At 37.8% G+C, this 24,900-nt stretch overlaps 2 protein-coding genes across 7 annotated transcripts in view; one reads left to right on the top strand and one right to left on the bottom strand.

Annotated features, from left to right (window-relative positions):
* AP1AR (adaptor related protein complex 1 associated regulatory protein) overlaps positions 1–9,943 on the top strand; it is a 37,827-nt gene extending 27,884 nt beyond the window's left edge. For 3 of the 5 annotated variants that reach the window (XM_045997990.1, XM_045997989.1, XM_045997991.1), the window contains 6 exons: positions 1,102–1,198; positions 2,285–2,383; positions 4,352–4,410; positions 5,065–5,138; positions 6,393–6,518; positions 8,070–9,943. In XM_045997990.1, the coding sequence (XP_045853946.1) occupies positions 1,102–1,198; positions 2,285–2,383; positions 4,352–4,410; positions 5,065–5,138; positions 6,393–6,518; positions 8,070–8,335 (721 nt within the window). In that variant the 3' untranslated portion in view covers positions 8,336–9,943. The remainder of the gene's footprint in view (positions 1–1,101; positions 1,199–2,284; positions 2,384–4,351; positions 4,411–5,064; positions 5,139–6,392; positions 6,519–8,069) is intronic. The other 2 variants (XM_045997992.1, XM_045997993.1) reach the window with 1 other exon arrangement.
* A 206-nt stretch (positions 9,944–10,149) lies between these two features.
* TIFA (TRAF interacting protein with forkhead associated domain) lies at positions 10,150–20,230 on the bottom strand. 2 transcript variants are annotated; one of them, XM_045987163.1, is made up of 3 exons: positions 19,953–20,230; positions 19,267–19,435; positions 10,150–13,343 (listed from the first exon to the last, which is right to left on the bottom strand). In XM_045987163.1, exon 3 carries the CDS (start codon positions 13,317–13,319, stop codon positions 12,762–12,764), a length of 558 nt encoding a protein of 185 aa, XP_045843119.1. In that variant the 5' UTR covers positions 13,320–13,343; positions 19,267–19,435; positions 19,953–20,230; the 3' UTR covers positions 10,150–12,761. The 2 variants fall into 2 exon arrangements, with proteins under 2 accessions (XP_045843119.1, XP_045843111.1); XM_045987155.1 differs by lacking the exon at positions 19,267–19,435 and having other exon boundaries at positions 11,940–13,343.
* Between the last annotated feature and the right edge of the window lie 4,670 nt (positions 20,231–24,900).

Raw genomic sequence — 24,900 nt, 5'->3', positions numbered from 1 at the left:
GGAAGTGTTAGCTCATGAGAACTAACCAGTAGAGGAGAGCATTTCAGACAGAAGAAATTGCAAGAACAAAGTGGGTTGAATGAAAAGAGGCACAAGAGAACTTTGTGGAGGGATGGATATGTTTGTATCTTGCTTTGTGTGGCAGTTACACAAGTGTATGCAATTGTCAAGTGACCTTGAACAAGTTAAGGAATGCCACCTCTTCAGAGGATGGAGGGGAAAATAGAGAAGATCAACTTTAGGTAAGAGGAGGAAGAGAAACAAGTTGAAGGAGTTGCTGGTTGGTGCTCCCCATGTCTCAGAGTGGGATGGAATTGACTTCTAAGAGAAAAGAGTTTGAATGAGGAACTTAGAGTACTTGAAGATTTGAAGTAGTTAGCTTAAGATGTGAGAAGGAGTTGACCAGGTCTAAGAAAAGGGTTATTGCTAATGTTAGATTTTCTCTAGCAGCTCTCAGGAGAAAGGGCTAATTATGGAATTGATCCAAGGTCAGAAAGTAAGCTGGGTGAATGAGGTATCATGATAGGAGTGCAAGAAGGTGAGTATGTTGGTAAGAAAGTACTTCAGATTTGCCACGGTGTCCACATTGGTTGTATGTGAAGCGTGGCAAGGTAATTAGGATAAGTAGACAGGGAGGAAAGGGAGGGAAGGATCAAGGCCCTGGGGTAGCCAGAGCGACTGAGCAGGATAAACAGGAGAGTGGCGTGTATGTGAGTTAAGAGTTCCAGAATGGTAAGAGGGCTATCAGAGCATAGTGTACTGAGGTTTATACTTCATGGCGAACATTTTGGGGTATGGTCAGATGGCTGAAGCAGAGCCAAAGTGACAAAGGTAGTCCTCATTTCTTAAAAGTGGTTGTAGTGCTGAAAAGTACTCTGATGACATATCATCCTGTTCAACGTATATACCAAATTATTGCAAATGTTAGAATGTATACCTTTTCACTCTTAACCATTGAAGTTATAGCATCAAATTGCTTTAATACTTTTTTGACAATACAATTTTAGTATTTTCATGGTTGATCAGTGTTTTATTTGGACTTGTTCTCATCAAAAATGTTTTTTCTTTTCTTTCTTTTTTCTCCCTCATTTTTTTCTGTAGGCCTCTTACTGAGGAAGAAATTGTCAACCTAAGAGAGAGGCATTATGATTCTATTGCTGAAAAACAGAAAGATCTTGATAGGAAAATTCAAAAAGAGGTAAATAGTATTTTTATGTTGCTTAAGTATATGTTATCATAAGACCTCTGTTTATGTTATGGAGAAAGTTTTCATTAATATGGTCCTTATGAACAGTCACTGGATCTATATTTAGATATTATACAGATGAAGATTATTTAAAATTTTAAAAAATTTATTCTATGATAGTGTGTAATTCACAAATAGAGACTCTGACAAGATACATGTATTTTTATGTTTAAAAACAACTTTTAAAAAGTCTGTTTAACAATAAATATTTTTTAAGTCTTTTTGTTTGTCTTGACTTATTTATTCTTAGTAAGTGAACCATAAACTATAATCATAAATGTTATAGTTAATGTGTTTATAGGAATGGTCTGTAATTATAGTTTTGCTATTCACTAAATGGAATTAGTCATATTCTATTATAGATTTAAGAATAGTCTTTTAAGTATTAACTAGTGATTTCAGCAGCATTCATTTAAGCTATGCAATAGATGCTAATATTGGGCTAAAGAGAAAAAATGTTGAAATTTTTTTAAGTTTGATATGACATGCAATGAATTACCACTAAAGCAGTTGGTATGCTATTATGAATGGCAAGAACTTAAATTTGAAAGTAACTTTTGATTAACTTGATAGAAATAAAATTCAGAACACATGTACATCAATGAGACATGAACTTTGTGAAAGCTTGCTTCACTTTGATAGATGGTGATATGATTGGCCTTAGTTTAAAGACCTTGGACTTACGAACGCCAAAACCATTAAACTAGTCAGGGTGATAGGCATTGGAACAATTGGTGAGAATGAAGATCACTGCATATTCTAAAGGAAGAAACAGTTTTGTATTTCTGCAAATTAAGTGCTACTACTTCATAATTCAGCTTCTAAGGAGTTTGATAATATGTTTGATATCATTGGAATTATTTTATAAAAGGAGAAATTGAAATGAGAAATCACAAAAATTTTGATTCTGTTATGCTTTGTAGAGATCATTTATTTTTTTAATAATTTATTTTTAATTTTACAAACAAACATTTTATTTTTAGAGCAGTTAGACAGGTTCTGATTTTTGTTAATCCTTATTGTTTTGTTCATGTACAGTTAGCCTTACAAGAAGAGAAGTTAAGACTAGAAGAAGAAGCTTTATACGCTGCACAGCGTGAAGCAGCCAGGGCAGCAAAGCAGCGAAAGCTCTTGGAGGTGAGGGGAAAAGACCCCAACATATATTAGGGCTGCTTTTCTCCTGATTTTCTCTGACAAATCCAAGTTGAGATTCTTTCCCCATCCTAGAATCAAGGGCTTCTTGTTGAACAACGAATGTATTTATGTATATATTCTTAGGAATTTTAAAGACAGTTAGCTTGTATTTAAAAACTAGAAATAACATCAAAGTATGTGCTTGATATTGAATGTTGTTTCGCTTTAAATAAGCAGAAGCTAATTCTTGTTTATCCCAAAGATGAAATGTAGTTTTCCAATATCCAGTATTCTTTTGGAAAAATAAATATACTCGTAGGTGGAAACATTGTAAAACTACTCTTTAAACATAATTTCTGCAGCATTTTTTAGTTTATTTTCGTGAGTATTTTTTTAAACAATTTCTTGAACTACTGCAATTTCTTATACTTCTTTGAATCTTGTAAGCTGGGCAATGTGCCTCTTTTTCAAATATTATATATTTCTCGTCTTTATTCTTGTGTCTTTGGGAGATTTGGGGGTTGAGTCTTGAGAAATCTTTGGCTTATTATCAGAGAAAGCAACAGATTTATTATATCTCACCATGCTACATGCTAATACGGCATTACTATAATGCCAGACCATTATTAATAACAGGCACTTACGGTATTACTGCTTTAGTTAGTTTACAAGTTTTACTTTGTTTAATACTCGCAACAATTCTAGCAGGTAACATTTTCAATCCTCATTTTATAGATGGGGAAGCCAAAGGACAGAGATGTTAAATAACTTGCTTAATAAAATCCTAGTTAATAAATGGTAGAGCCAGCATTCAAGCACAACAGTGCTTAGCCAGTTATCCTACTTAGTATCCTCCTCTGTATCTTGCCTATGTGAACTCTCTACCATAACATTAACTGAAGTAGTACAAAGATCATGTCACATTATAATTATTGTAGCTTAGAGAAACTGAAAAATCGTGTCCTACTGCTATGAGTTTATATGTAACCTGCACCCTTTTTCTCCCTCTCATTCTCCCCCTGCTCCTCTGTCATTTTGATTAATCTGTTTCAGCAGACTAATTAGATTATATGGGAGAGTGGGGGGGGGGTTGTTTTTTTAATAAGTTCTAACTAGTGGAAAAGTTTAAAAATTAACTCACCTTCTACTAAGAAATAAAAATATTTTTCTGGCTATAATTTGTATAACTCTTTTTATTATAATAAATTCTCTACTGCTCACCTTTTAAAGACAAAAGCATTCCATATGCAGAATCTGTTTGGGTCCTCTGAGTTTTTCCCGAGTTCTCTGAGTTTTTTCTTCCCCGAGTAAATACTGATGCAGGAACATATAGCAGTCTGTACAACATCCACTGGCACAGAAAAGATACACAGATATATACAGGTTCATCTGATTTTCACAATAGCTCTGTGAGTTTGCTCGGGCAGTATTATAGTCATTTATAATTTACAGATGAAAAAAAAAAACAGAAAGTAAAGTACATGCCACGGGCACATAGCTAATAACTGTCAGAGCCTTAACTATCTGACAGGTCTTCTAAATCCTTCGTTCTTATTATTTTTGAGTCAGCTTAGCCAGGTCTTGTAGATCTTTGGTTCTTTTGCTACTTATTTCAGCCAAAATAGAACTTCATCTACTGTTTTAACTATTTTTTTTCTTACCATTCGTCCTTCCAGTTATTAGAAGTTCTTAGGGGTAAGATTATATATCTGTTTAAAAGTTAGTTTTTAATAACATTATGAATATTCTGACCCTTAACAATTATACACTGAAAAATCGGGAGAAATTGCAACCATAAATAAGAGGATATAGAAATGAACAGTGATACATTTAAGGAAAAAGACTTAAGTAGAATAACTTTTAAAGTTTTTTTAGGAACTAGAAAAAATATCTTTTGGTGTTGCATGAATGATTTTTTAAAGTATAATTTTGCAACGGAGAGTGATTTTGTATTGCATTATGTTTCCAAAGCAAGAAAGGCAGAGAGTTGTGCAGCGATACCATCCTTCAAACAATGGAGAATATCAGAGGTAAATAGTGAAACATACTACTTCCCTTTGTGGTAGAAAATGTAATTTCCAAAGAGAGTACAGTTCAGCTCTGGGTGTTTGTATACATATTATGTTTGTGTGTTCCCTAAAAAACGTAGACACTATCTTGTAAGAACACTGAGAGCATTTGCTCTCTTTATATTGGAAAGTGATCATTATTTAATTGAATTGATTTCATTGCATTTTTAAGAATGGTCATATCTTCCATATAGAAAATGATGCAGTAATACACTGAATGCTTTTGGATAAATTGCTTATCTCTTGACTTGCTTGTGTTTTCCTTAGCACATCTCTCTTTCTTACAATAAAGTTTATATGTGATCGTTTTTTAGAAAACACATTCCAGAGTCATATTTTCCACTCATTCAAAGAACCTTATTCATGATTCATTATTATAAATTATGAAGATGGGCTTACTACTAAACATTGACTTCAGTGTTAACCAAATTCTTATCATTTTCAATTTACTCCTAGCATTAAGAAAATTAAGACCCATTTTCATTAGGTTACTCTAATTGTATAGTAATTATAAATTTGTGTGGGATAGACCTTCAGACTAAAATGCCATAAATTAACTTAAGCATGCATTATGTTGCATCTATTACAGATATATTTCTTTTACTTTACTTACAGTTCAGGACCAGAAGATGACTTTGAATCTTGTTTGAGAAATATAAAGTCACAGTATGAAGTTTTTCGAAGTAGTAGTAAGTCTTTTAAAATATATGCATACTTTTTTACTTCATGCCACTGTAAACAGATAATTGGAGATCTTGGCTCTGTTTCGGTAGAACTTTCTGCCCTCTAAGTTTGTATTTTCCAGATAGGTCAGTTAACTAGTCCTTAATTATACAATTTTATCTTTCCTTTTTATTTTTTATTCTATTTATTTTTTTAAGTAGGCTCCACGCCCAGCGTGGAGCACAACAGGGGGCCTAAATTTGTGACCCCAAGATCAAGACCTGAGCTGAGATCAAGAATTGGATGCTCAGAAAAAAAAAATAATTGGATGCTCAACCGACCAAGCCACCCAATCACCCCCTATCTTTCCTTTTTAAAAAGGAGTTGGAGCAAAGAAAAATCTCAGGCTATTACTGCAGATCTGGACGGAGAGTCAAACACTCCTTTTTCCATTTCTGCTGTGGTTACTACCTCTCTGCCTCCCAGAAAAAGGGAAGGTGGAAAGAAGTAGTACAAAAGTGTACTTATTTTACTTACCACAAATTGAGTTATAAGATCACGAACCATAAGAGACTATGGACTCTGAAAAACAACCTGAGGGTTTTGAATGGTCAGGGGTGGGAGGTTGGGGGAACAGGTGGTGGGTAATAGGGAGGGCACGTATTGCATGGAGCACTGGGTGTTGTGCAAAAACAATGAATATGGTTACGCTGAAAAAATAAATAAAATGAAAAAAAAAATTGAGTTATAAGATCTAAGTGTTTTTCTCTTAAGTTTCAAAAGTCAGAACTCCTGTACTTCTAATAATAGAAGCATAGTAGTGTTTCATTTTGAAAACAGACTTCTTTCATTTTTATTTTATCATTTATTTTTTGTTCCTCTTTGTAATTGACTGTTACCTAGAGTTCATTGTATTGGAAAAGTTTATAATTCATTTAAATCTGCGTGTTTATGATGCTGTATGGCAAAAAAAAAAAAAAAAAAAAAAAAGGAAAAGAAAAAAGGGAAAAAAGCGCTATGTTTTTCCTAACAAAAACTTACCAGTGTGATGATTTCAATAATTGTTTCTTAACATATTAAAAGGAATAATAATAATATATATTATTATATATATAATATATATATAATATATACCAAGTGGTATATATTAAATAATAAATTATATCATTATAATAATATTATAGATAATATTACAGAATAGATGGCTGTGATAAAAGAGTACAAATGACCACATTTGTGGTATAGTATAATGACCACATTATATTTGGTGTATATCCTAGGACTCTCATCAGATGCCACAGTTCTGACACCAAATACAGAAAGCAGTTGTGATTTAATGACCAAAACTAAATCAAGTGGAAATGATGACAGCACATCCCTAGATCTAGAGTGGGAAGATGAAGAAGGTATTTTATATTCAGAGTTTTACCTTACATTTTAATCCATGTTAGCCTATAGAAATCTACTTGGTATTTTACTTTATATTGAAGGGAGTGCAAGGCCTTAAAAAAATCAGTATAAAAATTTCTTGGTCTCTTACCTTATTAGTGATTATCATTTGTTGATAAATGGTTTAGAAAATAGTGTAATTCTTGGTGTTTCTTGAGCTTTTAAAAATAAATGTTAATTTTTCACTTTAATATTTCTGTAATCCACCCATTTTGTATTACTCAGTAAAAAGAATTACTGCCCCCTTGTGGTCAGCCTAAAGCCAAAATTTTATTATCTTTTGGTTGATTATAAATTTAGCCATTTGTTAGGAGTTTTTTGTGTAGTACAACAGCTTTAACATGAACATAGACTTTAATTTTAGCTGGCATGTTTTCCTAGCTGTAGTACTTTAGGTAGATTTCTTACTCTCTTTAAGCTGCAACTTGTTCATCATAAAAAGGGAATAATAAGTTTACTTTAAAGGATGATTATTCACCATTGTATACCCAGGGTCTAAAAATGACTAGCACATAAAACGGTTAGTAAATATTGAACAAATAAACATATGAATGTTGTGAGGATGAATGAAACTTACATAAAACACCAGTACAGGTGTAGGAGATAGCAAGGCCTCTAATGTGGATTTTTTTTTAAGATTTTATTTATTTATTTGTCACAGAGAGAGAGAGAGAGAGAGAGAGAGAGATCACAAGTAGGTGGAGAGACAGGCTCCCTGCTGAGCAGAGAGCCCGATGGGGGCCTTGATCCTAGGACTCTGAAATCATGACCTGAGCTGAAGGCAGAGGCTTAACCCACTGAGCCACCCAGGCACCCCTCACATGTGGATATTTTTTTTTTTTAAGGCCATTTCACTGAATAAGGCTCACATTTTCATTTTCATTTTAAGAACTATGTGATCCATGAAAATGAAGAACCAATTACAGAATGTAGGACTTTAAGAAGAATAGTAAGCATGAAATATTTCATAGAATTTTGGGATGGAATACCTTAGTCCTCTAGTTGAGCCTTTTTTTTTTTTTATCATAAACTGATACAGGAAGCTTGAATAACTTTATCAAAGATTGCATTAACTTAATTAAGTCTTCTTCTCAGCCAAACAGTATTACCACAATCCTGTACTCATGTTATTTCCTATCTAGATCCCAATCAGCAGACTTTAATAAAATATATTTTTATTGAAGCATCTTGTTCAGTTTGATCTAAAAGCCTTTCAGATCTTTTAATTCCTGATTCTGTCATCCAGACTATCCGTATGTTAATTAGATTTGTAGATAACATGACTTTCAAGGTTATTATTCAAGTCATTAACAGTTATTAAACTAGACTATGTAGAAGACAGAGCCCATCAGAAACCTTCCCATAACCTCCATAGGACTGACTCTTTAAGTAAATTTACAAATCAAGTCTGATTATTAAACAGAAACTACATTATTAAACCGTAATGTCTTTTAATATAGCCTTTAAACTTTTCACTGAGATTTCTAATAACTCCTTCCAAATAACAGGAATGAATCGCATGCTTCCAATGAGAGAACGTTCCAGAACAGAGGAAGACATTCTCCGAGCAGCACTTAAGTATAGCAGCAAGAAAACTGGAAGTAATCCTACATCAGCCTCTGATGATTCCAATGGCCTGGAGTGGGAGAATGACTTTGTTAGTGCTGAAATGGATGATAATGGCAATTCCGAGTATTCTGGATTTGTAAATCCTGTATTAGAACTGTCTGATTCTGGCATAAAGCAGTCTGATGCAGATCAACAGAAACGATAGGGTAAAATTGTATGACCCTGTTTATCAGTTGTGACCAAATGTTAAAAACCAACTAGAATGTATCAGTGGTTGTGCTGAGCCTTTTTTTAAGAGGGAGATAAGAAATCATGTTGTAAATGCTTATTAGAAAGGAATAGGAATGATAGGCTATATCTGAGTTGCTTCAGAATTAAGTGCAATTTCATCATCTGCCTTCTGCTTTTCAAAAACAATGTAATGGTTCTGTCATGTTATCAGTTAAATTTATTTTAACTCTTCTTCATAGCTTTGTGTTTACTATTTGTAGATTTTCACTTTTAAAAATAATTTTATTAGTTTTACTTTGAATGCTTTCTTAAGCCTATTTCAATAGTTAACTGTGAAAATATTAAGGCATTTTGTGTTAATTCTCAGCAGATGTGAAGGGAGCATGAGGAGGGACTGCCAGATCAGATTTATAAGTGTTCTCTTTTCCAACATTATTTATTCCTGTGACTTATTTAAATTTTATTATCTAATAGTAAGCACAATTGAGTTGATGACCCTAAAGAAATATCAGTTTTTTTCTACACTTAACTGCATATCCGAGTATAATAATGTTGATTCAGTCTGAACAAAGGATATGAGATGTTCAAATAGGCTTTCAGAGTTCAGACACTTGAAGCTAGTATTCAAAAGTAATATTTAAGAAAATATATATATTTAGGTTAAGTGCTGCCACTATAAATGAATATTGACTTTAAGTTAATTGATATATTAAATTTCTAGGTGTCATTTTTTTAAATTCTATATTTCCAATGAATGGTCATAGAAAGATTTTACACAGAACATATTCTCTGTGCATGATTTATAAGAAAGGAAAACCTAAAAAGGCAATACGGGTATTTCAAAATAAAATCCTTTCTGGTGTAAAAGGATTCATTGATTTTATTAAGCTTTCCTTTGCCTTGTAATACAAGGTACTTTAATGGGATGGAACTAAGCATATCAGTATAAATAACTGCATTCGTGATATACAGTGAACTCTTCTTTTCCCTAAAGCTTGTGTCTCACTTTGAAAGGCCAAGGCTATAAAGCACTCCCTAATTGCTTAATTTTGCTGAGGATTGAATATGATTTTAGTAAGCAAACTCTTTTCTGATTTTTCCTTGGTGTTTTTTTTTTCTTTTTTTTCTTGCAGCGATGACAGTGCATGTTCTCAAAAATATAGGAAGGTCCAGATATAAATAGTAACTTAAAGTTCTTGCTGTACTTAAAAAAAAAATCTTGTGGCCCTTTCAATATTTGAACTGCTAGGCAATGACATCTATAGTTTCATCTTCTTTTTATCTCATAGAAATAAATATGATGCTTTAAATATGTAAATATATTAGGTAATGCTATTATTTATGACTGTCTTAACATAATTTAAGTTGTAGCTTTGTCACTGGAAATATTTTAAAGGTAATCTATATTCACATTGCCTGTGTTATGCTTTTTAAAGTTTGTATACATCAGATGTATATTTTTGGTTTGGCATAAGCTACTATTGTAATTTTTCTTGGCATTTTGTTCATAAAAAATTTTTTGAAGGAATGGTAACTTCTCAAGGATTGTGAATAAACACATTTTTACATTTAAAATAATAAATTATTTGATCATTACTAGTTTTAGTCTACAAACATAACCATAATTATGTCTCCTTAGGTATAATTACTTTATTAAATCTGTTGTGAAGACAAAAAGGAGCGAGTGAGGAAAGCAGGATGGAACTAAATTTGAAAATATTTGTGTTTTAACTGCTAGGAAAACATTAATTTTCTTGTTTTATATATTTATAAAAAAGACTGGAAATAACATTTTTTTATTCAGCAGATATTTGAGAATCTACTGAGTCTGATAGCTTGTTAGGGACAGAGTAGTAAAAAGACTTACAGTGCCCAAGCTCTTGCCTACATTCTGATGAGAGAGACAAGACAATAACAAGTAAACATGTAAATAAGAAAACAGATCACAATTAGAAAATATACGAGGTGATAGGATGCAGGATAGCTGGGGACCAAGTGACTGCTTTGGTAGTTCAAGAAAGTCTTCTCTGAGATGATATTTGAGCTGAGGACCTAACTGTTGAGCAGGAACCAGCCAAGTAAAAAGCCTGTATGTAAAAAGTATGTTTATAAAACTCCTGAGGTGTAGGAGAATTTTGGTATGTTCTGAGAATGAAAAGACCACGGGGACTGAAGCATCATGAGGTAGAATAATATATGATATTGGAGGGGTATTTAAGGGCCAGATCATGTAAGGTTTTGTAGACTATGGTTAACAGTTAATTTTATTTGATGTATAAAGCCACTGACTTTCTGTAAGCCAGAGTGGACCGTGATCCAATTTGCGTTTTTTAAAAAATTCCTCTAGCTGCTGTGTAGAGAATGGGTTATAAGAGGACAAGAGTGTATGTGTGATACTTGCCATGAGACATGATGTGACTTGGGTTGATAAGCGTGATAGGAATGCAGAGCTGATAAACTTCAGAGGTAGAGTTAACAAGATTTTCTGATGGGCTAGATGGGGGGCAAAAGTAGAGCTGGAATCCAAGAGAATCCAAGAGAACTGTAGGATAATGCATCTAGCATGGTGCTCTGGCGACCTTGCTCACTGCACATCTGTACCGCAACACTCAACCACACTCCTACTGAAATCTTGACAAAGCCCTGTGATCCTCCCCAGAACATGGCAAGATAGGCAGTCTTCCAGGAGATGGGACAAAGCCATTTATCATCTGCTCCCCTATCTTGCAGAAGGCTGCCATGAGGCAACTTCTCATCTCACTCCCTGGTTCTAGTGTAGCAGAGATTTCCACCTCACTCCCCTTCACTACAGATGTAGGCTAATAGGCTGGAGTTTAGAGTTGGCTCTTCAACAACAGAGCTGCCCTCCATTTAGGTGTCATTTGGCCTCCCTGGTCCAATGTCCAAGGGATAGCCCTAGGGACCAGGGATGTGGAACACTGACTTCATGCTGACCTTGCTTTTGTTTTCTGTGGAAGTAATTAAGTCTATTTGAGCTTATTGTCTCCCTGCTGGTTAAATCTGGAAATATGAGAGCCAACCTAGCAGCTACAACTACACTTCACAATAACTTTGGTTTCCAACTTGACAAATGTAGTGGGAGGAACAGATTTAGGAATGTGAAGGAAATTGAGAGTTCTGTTTTGGAAGTTAAATTTGAGGTTTTTATGGGGAATTTATATCAAGACATTAAGAAGGTGATGGGATACATATGTCTGTAGTTCAGAGAACAGGTCAAGGTACAAGTTTAGAAGTCATTAATAAGTAAATGGTATTGTAAGTCATTATACTTGGTAAGATCACCCTGGGGCAGCATATAGGCAGAGCAGCCCAACTAAGTGTTGATATTTAGAGGTCAGGGGTAGAGAAACTGCCAAAAGAAGCAGATTTAAGATGGATGCAGGAAACCAAAGAATGTGTATCACAGGAACTACTGGTGGCCATGTGCCACCACGTGGAGTGATGTCTGGAGATTTGGAGCCAATACACATTGAGGGGCAGAGCTAGAGCCATCTTAATCCCCAGTCACAGCCTCTGCCTGAGGCCTATGACACTCCTTCCTTAGAGTAAGCAGTCTAAGAACAGTTCTTTCCCTTCTTCAGAATGAGTTTCAAAGAACATGGTTACAGAATTAAACTTTGACTTTATTATATGCATGAATGTTGTTAAAATTTCAAATTCATGGAATTTAAAAATGCATGGTACATAAAAGTCAATGTTTGGTAAGAAAACTGAAAAAGAATCCTAAACATAGCAATGGTTCATTAAAACGTCCAAAATACTGGTTTTAGATACTGAATATATACAAGGAGAACTCTATTTTTGGGAATAAACACTATTATTCTACAGAAAGGAAATCATAGAAAAGGTATTATTGCTCAGATAGGGCTTCCTATGCTAAAACCACAATGATGCACTGACAGTTCTCCAAAACACACTACGCTAGTACTCTAGTACTGCAGGTACCAACAGGCTACACCACCAGTAAAACATGCCCACAGCCTTGACCTTGAAAAACGGCTACTTGTGAAATAATATGACCAACCCAAGAGACTGTTCCTTACAAAACAAAACATGGGACTAAAAGCAAGCATAAAAAGAAAATAATCCTACTGAGAACACTATCCCTTCATCACCATGGATACTTCTTGTACATTAACCCTCACAGATGTACACTTAAATATGCTTAATAATTCTTAATAATACACAGTAATCCAAAATACATCTAGGAATGTAACAAATGACTAAACTGATAACTAATACAATTTAAAACTTCAAAATGGTAATGAGATGCCAAATTTGATAACAGATGACTGTAATATACTAATAAACTGTGAAGTATCCATAAAATGTCTACAGATTTCTTCATCCTTCATGATTCTCCTCTCAGCCCTCCGTGTTCAAAATTCATTTTCATCCATTTCTGTAGGAGAAGTGTTTTGGGTGGAACAGAATGAGTAACAACCATGCTCAGGTATGGGCTTCTTGAGCAGCCAGTTGTTTTCTTGCAAGAGTGATCTTGGAGATAAAATAAATTGAGTCTCAAAAAACTCTAATGACTCTCCATCTTCCTTCTCTATCAGGAACTGATAGTCACCAAATCTGACCATGCACTTGTAAGGCAGGTCTATTTTATTTAGGTAGCACAGCTCCTTGTTGTCCACAAGCAGACTGGTCTTCTTACTCATATTTTTAATTTCAAAAGAGAGAACAGAACTATCAAACTTTTTAAATAGCTGCAGAGAAAACTGAACTCGGGAAACCTGTTTGTCCTGAAAGGTATAATGACAGATGTTGGAATTTCGGCCAAATTTCACCACTTCACTGGAAGGAAGTTTTTCTCGGTTATAAAACCTTATTGATTGGAATACTCCACTTTGCTGCTGGCCAGGATGGTAAACAGTTATCTGGAGACAAGTCACTGTCTCTTCCGTATCAGCATCTTCGAAACTGGACATGATGCGTCTTGGAATATAACTTGCCTGCAAGAATCAAACCGGCATGTTAGTACACTCCCATTTTTTAGGCACCGAAATCTTTAATTCTAATATTTTGATGAAAATCTGATAGGGATTTATTCAGACTTTAAGAAAATAATACATAGACTATGGTGAGTGCTGTGAAGTGTGTAAACCTGGCGATTCACAGACCTGTACCCCTGGAGCTAATAATACATTATGTGTTTATTAAAAAATTAAAAAATACATAGGTGCTCAATTTATTAGCACCTATGTGAAATTTTATACCAAGTCCCATGAGATCTGGTGTATTACTTTTTCTTTTAAAGATTTTATTTATTTATTTGAGAGAGAGAAAGAATGAGAGTGAGCGAGAGAGAGCATGAGAAGGGGAGGGGTCAGAGGGAGAAGCAGACTCCCTGCCGAGCAGGGATCCTGATGTGGGAATCCATCCCAGGACTCCAGGATCATGACCTGAGCTGAAGGCAGTAGCTTAACCAACTGAGCCACGCAGGCGCCCCCTATTACTTTTTCTATCTCTTTTTTCACTTCTAGTTTGACAACAGACCATACACACAATCTAGACAATAACAAGAAACACTTGTTAATAATAAAGTGATTTGAAAGGGGCATAAAGAAACTTCAGTTCCATTCTCATTTAAATATAGTGACTTGGCCCATAGAAAATATGACAGTTATATTTTAAAAATCAGGAATAAATAATCCCCTTGGTTTGAATGCCCTCAGAGGATATACACATAAAGAAAGCCTACAGTTTATTAATTAAATTGGAATTAGATGTTATGAATTATAAAACCTGATTAAAGAAATTTAAAAATTATAAACAATTGCAACATTTGTTATTTACATACTCATATTTCTAGTAGATAAAGGGTTAAATACAATAAATACTTAGCTAAGATAGGGAAGCAAGCCTAGTGTCCACTGATAGATGAACAGGTAAAAAGGATGTACACACACACACACACAGGTATATTATGCAGCCATAAAAGGAAATGAGATTGTGCCATTTGCAATAACTAGGATGAACCTAGAAGGTATTATCCTAAATTAAATTAAGTCAGACTGAGAAAGACAAATACCATATGATTATACTCATATGTGGAATCTAAAAACAAATGAACAGACAAATAAAAAGCACAATATGACCTGCAAATACAGAGAACAAACTGATAGGTGCCAGAGGGGAGGGAAGTTGTTAGGCAAAATGAGTGAAGGGGAGTGGGAGATACAGGTTTCCAGTTACAAAATGAGTAAATCACAGAAATAAAAGGCACAGCATAGGGAATACAGTCAATGTTACTGTAATAGTAGTGTATTGTGACAGATAGTAGCTACTTTTGCAGTGAGCATAAGTATAGAAAAGTTCAATCACTATGTTGTACACCTGAAACTAATATAACATTGTACATTAACTATACTTAAAAAAAAGTACTTAAGTGCTTTAAAAGTTTTATACTTATAAAATTAGACATTAATAAGTTAGTTCTAAATACCATAGTCTGTACTCCTACTGGAATTATTTATTTTTATCAATTGTTCCCTAATGACTGAACAAACTGTCATTAGTCACATTCTAACTGCTATTAAGAGCTAAATCCCTCTCGAGCTCTTGGCCCTGTGGTGCCTCCATCTACACTTGCCTACATGCACCTTTGATAATCAGTGGAGTAAAGCAGTATAATAGGACCGGAGAATTAATTACCAAACTCTTGGAGAGATTATTCTGACACAGAACTGCCATTTTAAAACTAATTTATTTATTTTTTAAAAGAATTTATTTATTTATTTGACAGAGAGAGAGATCACAAGTAGGCAGAGAGGCAGGCAGAGAGAGAGGAAGGGAAACAGGCTCCCTGCTGAGCAGAGCCCGATGTGGGGCTCGATCCCGGGACCCTGGGATCATGACCTGAGCCGAAGGCAGAGGCTTTAACCCACTGAGCCACCCAGGCACCCCAAAACTAATTTATTTTAAAAGAATTAAATGCACACAATTTAAAAACTGATATGGTAAAAAAAAAACAAACCACGATTTTTAAAGAGTATCTTCCCTCCACCCTAATTCTTCTGGAGTCAACCACTGTAAAAGTTGCTCCTATCCCTATAGAAATTTTCTTTCTACAATAAACATAACTATGTGTGTGCTCATACATACAAACACTTATGTTCTACACATAGAGAAATTTTTTCTGACACAAACAGGAAAAACCTGTATTTAGTTCTAGACCTTGCATTCTTAAATTAATAGTACAAATGGGTGATTTGTTTCCATATCCACACATATACATATACCTTATATTTGAGTGGCTACGGAGAATTCCTTTAATCCAGCATGGTGATAAATTACATCAATAGAGTGATGTTGACTGTTCCCTGCATTCCTTAAAAACTGTTCATTGGAAATCAATGATCTTAAGTGAAGTTGATTTGTGGTTTTGTTTGCCATCTATATTAGATGTTGGTATCGGAATTATTATGCTGCTTAAAAAAAAAACAAAAACCAAAATGCTTTCCTTTTCTTTCTACACTTGCTGCTATTTATTTCTAAAATACAATCTTTCCTCCTGTTTTGCAGCTATGGTGCTATTTTTTTTCTACTATTAAAATTTTATTTAAATTCAAGTTAGTTAACATATACTGTATTATTAGTTTCAGGGAGAAGATTTAGTGATTCATCATTTGTATATAACACCCTTGGCTCATTTACATCAAGTGCCCCCCTTAATGCCTATCACCCAATTATCTTCCCTCCACCCACCTCCCCTCCAGCAACCTTCAGTTGCTCAGAGTTCAGTGTCTCTTATGCTTTGCCTCCCTCCCTATTTTCGTCTTATTTTTCCTTCCCTTCCCCTACGTTCATTTGTTTTGTTTCTTAAATTCCACATATGAGTGTATGCTAAAAATCAAACTCTCAATTTATTCAGTTTTCAACAAATGATAGAGCTAAGCAAAATTTCTTTAAAAAAAAAAAAAAGACTTTATTTATTTGACAGAGATCACAAGTAGGCAGAGAGGCAGGCAGAGAGAGAGTGGGGGAAGCAGGCTCCCGGCCGAGCAGAGAGCCCAATGCAGGGCTCGATCCCAGGACCCTGAGACCATGACCTGAGCCAAAGGCAGAGGCTTTAACCCGCTGTGCCACCCAGGCGCCCTGAAACGAACATTCTTGTATTGTCATAGTTTTGCTTTTCTTGAGAAAACTGTCAAATATTTGCTGCCCCTCCCTACCAGGGCTTGCCCCTTCAGAGACATGATACTTCCCACTGCGGTGACAACCACGTCAATGAAACATGAATGGAAGTAACATAGAAGCTTCTTTGCAAGCAGAAGCTTTAAAAGCCACTGTGTAGTTCCACCAATACTCTTGGCCTCTGCCACCTCAGCTGTCCCCCAGAGCAGCTCAGCTTCCATCCTAGAGGGGAGAAGGACCAAAGACAGAACCAAAAAGGATGTGTAATATGAGCATGAAATCAAATCTTTTTTTAAGTCATTTGTTCCTGAGCCCTAATATTGCCTGGGCTGACATACACCCACCTCTCCAGTGAAGGTACGAAAAGACCACAGACCCTGACAGTTAACAGGGTTACTACTTACTGTATGCCCTCCACGTGCCAGGTACCATGCTAGCCATTTACACATATTGTCTCATCTTCAGAATAACCCTATCAATCACCCTTCACAGATGAGGGAGCTAAGTCTCAGAGGGTTTAGCTGAGTAGCCCAGGTCACAAAGCCAGTATCAAAGGCAGGATTCAAACAGAAAAGAAATACACCCTCTCTGACCCACAACAAATAACTACTTCCTGTTACCAGCTACTCCACAAGCGATAGCAGTTAATCTGTAGAGAGGAGGGCCATGGAAGTGTACTAAAACCAGCAAGACACCAACTTAGACTCTAGTGTTTGGGAGGGAAATGTGCTGTTACTGCTGCCTCATAGGAGAAAGAGGCTTTGAAGCAGGAGGTTACTGAGAGTATTAGTTATCCCTAAGTCTGCTTGTATGGGTATTCGCAGGGACCCAGTACTCACTAGGAATGGTGGTGGGTTGTTTGTGGAGCTCCAAAGTTGAATAAATCATGGTCTCTCAGCTCAAGGAACTGAGAAAGTAATTTATTTGTTAATTTCTAGAGCGGCAAGTTCCCTCTACCAAGTGGCCTGTATCTCTGCCATTTCTGAGTGGTCAGTAGAAAGACAGGAAAGACTGAAACTAACAAAAACCTTAAAGTAAACTAAAATAAATTGGTAGGGTTTTTTTTTAGATCTTATTTATTTATTTGAGAGAGAGAATGAGTGAGAGGAAGCATGAACAGGGGGAGGGGCAGAAGGAGAAGCAGATGCCCCACTGAGTAGGGAGCCCAATGCGCCAGGATCCTGGCTGGGATCATGACCTGAACCAAAGGCAGACGCTTAACTGACTGAGCGACCCAGGTGCCATGGTAGATCTTAAAAAAAAAAAAAAAAAGATTACTAATGTGCAAATGCTCTAAAGCAGCTTTTTGAAATGCCTGGCATAAGTTATGAAAGATAGAAAAACAATGAGCTTATATAGTCATAAAAGTGGTTACCTCTGGAGGGAACCTGGGGTCAGAGGTGGAAAGGAGACTTTTCATTGCACATTCTATACCTTTGAAATTGTATACCATGTGTACTTAATGTCTAATCAAACATTCAACAAATATTTTCTTTACAAAATTACAAACCATCTGATTCTTATGGAATTAAATGGAAGTGGAGATTAGCTAAGTATGAAAGGGGCTAACTGTGATGATACCTGACATTAAAAAATTATAAAACGTGCTTTCCCTGGTTGGCTCAGTCAGTAGAGCATGCAACCCCTGATGTCAGGGTCATGAGTTCTCACTCCACCATGGGTATAGAGCTTAAAGAAAAAGTTCCAAAACACTGTGGTGATACATAGTAACATCTATATTCACAAATGAACCACAATAAATAGATAAATATAGAAATGAAAATGAGCAAATGAGCCCTGCAATCAAGAACTTTATCACAGAAAGCATAATACATACAGTGAGGGCCCCATTCTTGAGTGTCAGAAGAGTAAACCTCTCCTTTGCTGGACACGAAGAAGTAAGTACATACTTACCTGGGAGTCTTTGAGCTGTCAAGAGAAGGGTTAGACTCTGAGATTGCCTTCTGACTCCTCTCAAAGGAAATAAAAATAGATATGTACAGAGGTGGTGTGAGCAAAAATATGGTCTCTAGGGGCCTGCTCACACTCCCACATCCCCACCCCTGCCTCTCTCTCTCTCTCTCTCTCTCTCACACACACACACACACACACACACACACACACACACATACACACACACACACCAGCTATCCCTCCCAAAGTTGGGCAAAGCCAGTAAAGAAACATACTACCTGACCTTGCAAAAAGGCTGTTTGGACCTCAGCTGTCATGAGCAAAAAGATATTTCTGCTTAAAGGAGCAGCCAGGTGTCCAAGCAGTTTAACAGAAAGTTTGGTGCCCCTGGGTGGTCAGGCATGCCAAGAGGATTCTCAGGCTTTAAGTTTGTTTTTTAAGGTACAAGTTTAACAAACTCCTGGGCCATGTGGTAATAAGCAAGGTATTCTAACAGTTTTATTTTCATCCCTCCTCAGCTCCCACCCTATGGATAAGCTCAAGAGAAAGTATGTCATCGGTCGTTGCAAGTAGCCTTTTTTAAAGGCCCTCTCCCTGACCAACACCCAACAGTGAGCTAACAAGAGGGAAGAGAAACCCGAAGCACAGCCAAAGGCAGGGCTATCCCCGCGACTAACCTCCCTCGCCGGTCATCACCCCTAGTGAGTCTTCGAAGACATCTCTGAACTCTACTACCGTTCAGCAGAATCAATTTTAAATAGGTTTCTCAAAAGGAGTGGTGAAAACCAAAAAAAGCAAGAGGAAAACCTTATTAAGAGAGCTCACTTTTGCTTCTGAGACAGGGTCCTCCTTCTCCCACTCGATCTGGTTAACCTGTTACCCTAATTAGATCTGCAGAGTCCAGCTTCTTGGTGGCTGTGGACATCCGCTACGGGGTAGAGCGTGGGTTCTGGCTTCCGGAGGCTTTGTGAAATTCCTCCTTTCAAGCTGAAAGCTGGGGAAAGTCCCAGAAAACAGGAGACTATTGTACTTTTCTAAGAACTACTGAGGCCAAAAGGGCAGGTCCAGAAGAACCCTCGGCAGAGAACCGGAGTTCCAGGGAAGCCCAAAGCCCCGCGGAAAAGTCCCCTGGGGGACGCCGAGAGGTCCACGCACAATTGCTCTGTGAGCTCCGCTTGATATGGAATTCTTTTTTGTTCTCCGATTAGGAAAACAAACAGAACTCTTGCAAAGCACACGGAAAATTAGAAAGAAAACGCATCCCATTTCTAGTATTTCCTTTCAGTATCACCCCCCCCCCCCCGCATTTATAAATACTCCTAAATTTTATAACGCTGGGGCCGTGCCGCATCGAATTGTTCGAGCGCGCCGTGCGCTGAGCCCGCAGGAGCAGTGGGTGTGACTTTCCACCGAGCCCCGCGAAAGACTCCGGGACAAAGCTTCCCTCTCCGGGCGATGAACAGACAAGACACACTCCCCACTTCACCCCCAGCCCGCAGCCCGCCAAGTACCTTGGAGCCCGGGAGTCGGTGAACTAACTCCCCAGAGCGGCTTCGCTTTCGGGGTTCCGCGCGACACTAATGGAGGCAACTCCGCGGAGGCTGGAGACGGGAGACGGTCCCGCCCACCGCCCCGCGCCCTCAGCCACACTAGAAAGCGCCGGCCTGCCGCCCCGCAGCTTCTGGGGGAGGGACAGGGCGGGAGTGAGCCGAGGGGGCGGGGCCGAGCTGGGGAAGCGGGGGGCGCAGACGCGTGCGAACCCGGGGAGCTGGCGGCTGCGGGCCACGGGTCCTCCGGCGCGCCACCTTCCTCCGGCTCCCGGCTGACTGCGCCCCCTAGCCGGCCGAGAAGCTTTTATAAAGCCCGAACTCAAGCCCCGCGCCCGCGCCAGATCCACGCGAGGCCCAGACCCCCGACCACCTTGCTACGCTTCCAGGCATGGTCTGAGGCGCAGTAAACTGGTGGGACCTCACCGCCCCAAACAAGAGGCCCCTCCGAAGAGGATGTGGCTAGTGGGCTAGATTTTTTTTTTTTTTTAGTTTTTTTTTTTTTTTAAGATTTTATTTATTTATTTGACGTACGGAGATCACAAATAGGCAGAGAGACAGGCAGAGAGAGAGGGGGAGAGAGAGGGGGAGAGAGAGGGGGAGAGAGAGGGGGGAGAGGGAGGGGGAGAGGGAGGGGGAGAGGGAGAAGCAGGCTCCCCGCTGAGCAGAGAGCCCGATGCGGGACTCGATCCCAGAAACCTGGGATCATAACCCTAGCCGAAGGCAGAGGCTTTAACCCACTGAGCCACCCAGGCGCCCCGTGGGCTAGATTTTTGAAAAAGGAACATCACTTCAACGTCGAGGACCCCTCACCTCTCCCCGCCCTTCCACCTCCTCACTTCCAGTGTAGACCTGGGACCGGCTAGGGGCAGGCGGAGAGTTGAACTTCCTTCCTAAATTAGCCAGGTGCACGGCTTGTATTATCTCATTTAATCCTCGCAGTAGGGAAGGTAGGTCCCCCTTACAGGTGACTGAACTGTGGCCTTGAGAGTGGCTAAGTGTCCTGTTGAGCAAGAGCAGAGAAGGGATTTGAACGTGCCCCAGAGCTCCAAATGAGCCCGTGGCTACCCATGATGCCCTCACCTTACACCAGACCACTCCAGGGGCTTCCGCTCCCGCCCCAGCCACTGGACGGTACCCTCACTCAGCATCCAGATTCTGGGGTTCCAGAGGTACAGGCTGGTACAAGATACTTGAGAAACACTTAACCTCCCAGGAGTCCTTTATAGCCTCCAGTGAAATAGGTGATAGTTTTTCTGACTCAGGGAAAAGGTTTGAAATGAACTAAAAGTGAAGAAAACCTCAAGACGGTATGTGTCAAGAGCAGGGTAGGAGTGGGACTCTATAAGGAGCAAAACACCGAGAAGACTGGAGGAAGGACGTGACATGGAACAGGCCCTCTACCCGCCAATCCTGGTAGGTGTCGGATGGAAGCCGCTTATCTGTCTGGATTCTAGCCCTGCCTTGCAGAACAGTTGCTCTTTGCAGGTCAGTTTCCTTGACAATAAAATAACATTAACACTTGCTGCTTCCCCATCTGATAAAGAGATTCTGTGAGGGGTTAAATTTTGACCTCTCAGTTAGATGTGATCAGGAACGGTAAGCCTGGGGAAGCAAGAATACAACGACATATGAGGCTGATTTCCTGTAAGGCTGCATTTTTGTTTGTTAATCATCAACATTTATTATCTCTTCTCTGGAGTGGGGATAGCCAGAGTATCTTCTGAAGAACATTAGAGCATGTAGAAGCTAAGATATGTAACTTGTCAATGCCGATAAACCTATACAATAAAATAATATTATCAGAACTGGAGTTTCTGATCTCCAGCCTTTAAAATTAAGTAAGACTTGGGGGCGCCTGGGTGGCTCAGTGGGTTAAGCCGCTGCCTTCGGCTCAGGTCATGATCTCAGGGTCCTGGGATCGAGTCCCGCATCGGGCTCTCTTCTCGGCAAGGAGCCTGCTTCCTCCTCTCTCTCTGCCTGCCTCTCTGCCTGCTTGTGATCTTTCTCTGTCAGAATAAATAAATAAAATCTTTAAAAAAAAAATAAATAAACCAGGTGGTGGGTAATAGGGAGGGCACGTACTGCATGGAGCACTGGGTGTGATGCCAAAACAATGAACACTGTTATGCTGTAAATAAACAAATAAAAATTAAAAAATAAATAAATAAAATAAAATAAAATTAAGTAAGACTTGGAAATGCTTTAAAAGCTATAAAGGACTGGTGTAGTAGATGTTATTAATAATACTAATAAAGAAAATGAAATGAAACAATTGCCAAAATTTAAGATGCTGAATATCATTTCATTTTTCTGTTTCCTTTAAGTTAGTATTCCTAGGCTACGGATTTAGGAGGAGATTAAAAGGAACCCTTCAGAGAAATGGATACCCCAAAAGTGAGGCTAGAATTGTTTATCAAGGCAAAACAGTGGAAAACAGTAGGCAGGTATTTTGTTGATACAAAAAAAGAGGTATTTACTATTTGAAATATCAGTGATGAATCATTTAGTGTAAAAATAACATAAAATGCCCACAATCTAGTTTATTTTTCCATGGAAAGATTCTCAAAAGTAGTTTTTGGATATTTTCAGTAACCCGTAATAAGCAGATATACCTGAAAGCCTATTGTATTTCACTTAAGATCAAAAATAGAGGACGCTAATTTGTGATAATACAATCACACCTTATAGAAAAAAAAAAAGAAAAGTGTTGCTTGTTTGTGTTGCTTGCTAGTAATTGGGTTATATGGAACCTACCTTCTTTTCAATGCACTCTATGCCCATTGGATACACATTCATCCAAGTCTCCACTGCCCAGCTCAGATGCTCAGATTTGGGGTAACTCAGCTCAGGAGTGCCTCATTTCATGGCTGATGTTTTCTACCAACTGGTGAAAATACTCAAAATTACTTGAAATTTCTCATTTAACTCTTTTTCCATTATCCTCTAAATGGGAGACAAGTGGAAGCCCGAAGTGTTGGGATTGGGACAAAGGAAAGCTAGTGTGGACTTCTCTTCCTCCTCCCTATTGCTGGAGTCACTTGATTATAATTAACCGGAACAACTTAGATCTATGTGGAAAGATCTGCCAGATGCACTACTAAAGAAAAAAACCAAAGTGCTGGACAAAGATGCTGCCATTTGTAGAAAAAATAACACAAAAACAAACAAAAACCTGTCTGTAAATGAATGAACTATCTGCAAAGAAATCCAAGGAACAGAATAATTAATCTGAGAAAAAGAATTTGGGAGAGAGAATGCAGAAGATCCATGTGGGGAGATATTTTTCATTATGTACTTTTTCATGTTGTTCAGAATTTTTTTTGTTTGCCTGCATTGTGGTTACACACTCAAAAAAATCAGCTTTTAAAAGAAGAACCAAGTAAGAGGAATCTCCCAGGAGACAGGTTTCTACAGGGCTCTAATGCCCTAGTATTTCTCATAAGATAGAAGACTACAATAGAATTCAGGTTCTCAAGAGAGTGGTCAAATGGTGAAATGAAAATTAGAGCCTGTAAAGGCAGGGCACCAGAAGGTGAAGAAGGAGTCAGCCTGTTTGGGGCCATCTGTTCTGCTCCTTCCTCGAGGTAGTTGTGAGAAAGTTCTGTGGTAAGATAGCCCCCAACAGCCCCCACTGGTGTATGCAATTTATATAACCTCCTGCCCTTGAGTGTGGACAGAACCTGTGACTATGGTAGGATATCACTCCTATGACTAGGTTTCTAATCATTTGTCTTTAAGATAATCCAAAGGGAAATTATCTAGCTGGGCTGGACCTAATCACATAAATTCTTAAAAGGGACTGAGCCCTACAGGAAGGCAGAGACATATGCCCATGTTAGCCAGGAACTACTGGTGGTATCTAAGAGGTAAGAGTGGTCCCTGGACAACAGCTAGCAAGAAAATGAGGACCTCAGTCCTACAACTAGAATTCTGCCAACAATTGGAATGAGCCTTGAAGGAGAACCAAACCTCAGATTAGGATTGTAGCATTCTCAACTATAATGTGCCCAGACTTCTGACTGCTGGGAACAGAAATAACAGATGGGTGCTGGTTTTTGTTTTTTTTTTATCATAGAACCTTTATTATTTTTTCTTCTAAATTTTTAAATATTACATAGCATCCATCTTTTAGTTATGATACCATTTACTGACATTTAAAATGTATCTTCATGGAGCCCCTGGGTGGTTCAGTTGGTTGGACTCCCATTCTTGATTTTGGCTTAGGTCTTGGTCTCAGGGTAGTGAGATCGATCAGTGAATCAGGCTCCTTGGTGAGCAGGGAATCTCCTCATTCCTCTTCCTCCCCCTGCTTGTGTGCATGTGTACGTGCATGTTCTCTCTCTCTCTCTCTCTAAAAAAAATGAATCTTTTTTAAAAATAAAATAAAACATATCTTCATTTACAAATATTTTATGTTTTATCTATGGAACAGATTTTTTAATGGGTGCTGCTTTAAGCTGCTAAATTTGTGGTAATTTTTTTATGTAACAATGGAACAGTCTACTAGTAGAATTTTTTTGTTAGAGGATCTCATTGGATTATGAGAATCCCCAGTAGATCCAGTCCTAATAACCCATTATGAGATCTAGAGGCTTTGTAAGTGGGGAAAAAAGGGTCAGTTTTGGGGGGGTGCATAATTTCTACCTATCACATGTCCTCCAAACCAAATAACTTAATCTTTCCCTTGTTGAATCTAAACTTTGTCATATAGTACTCCTCACTGGTATAATTTTTAGGAAAAAAACTAAAACAAAACCCAAAAACCTCACCTCTCCTTTAATATTATACTTAAGTATTTACATTTGTTAGTGCTTCTTAAAATTTTCAAAATCTAAGGAATCATTAGCATTCTAGCAAATAACATTTTATACTACTTAGAGATCAGGAGCTATACATTAAATAATGTATA

This window comes from Meles meles, chromosome 2, assembly GCF_922984935.1.
Source record: "Meles meles chromosome 2, mMelMel3.1 paternal haplotype, whole genome shotgun sequence".
Taxonomy (NCBI): Eukaryota; Metazoa; Chordata; class Mammalia; order Carnivora; family Mustelidae; genus Meles; species Meles meles.
This window is presented reverse-complemented; position numbering and strand designations above follow the sequence as displayed.

What these genes read in the sequence shown, in the direction of transcription:
- TIFA (XM_045987163.1), bottom strand. Translation starts at nt 13,319, where the DNA reads ATGTCCAGTTTCGAAGATGCTGATACGGAAGAGACAGTGACTTGTCTC.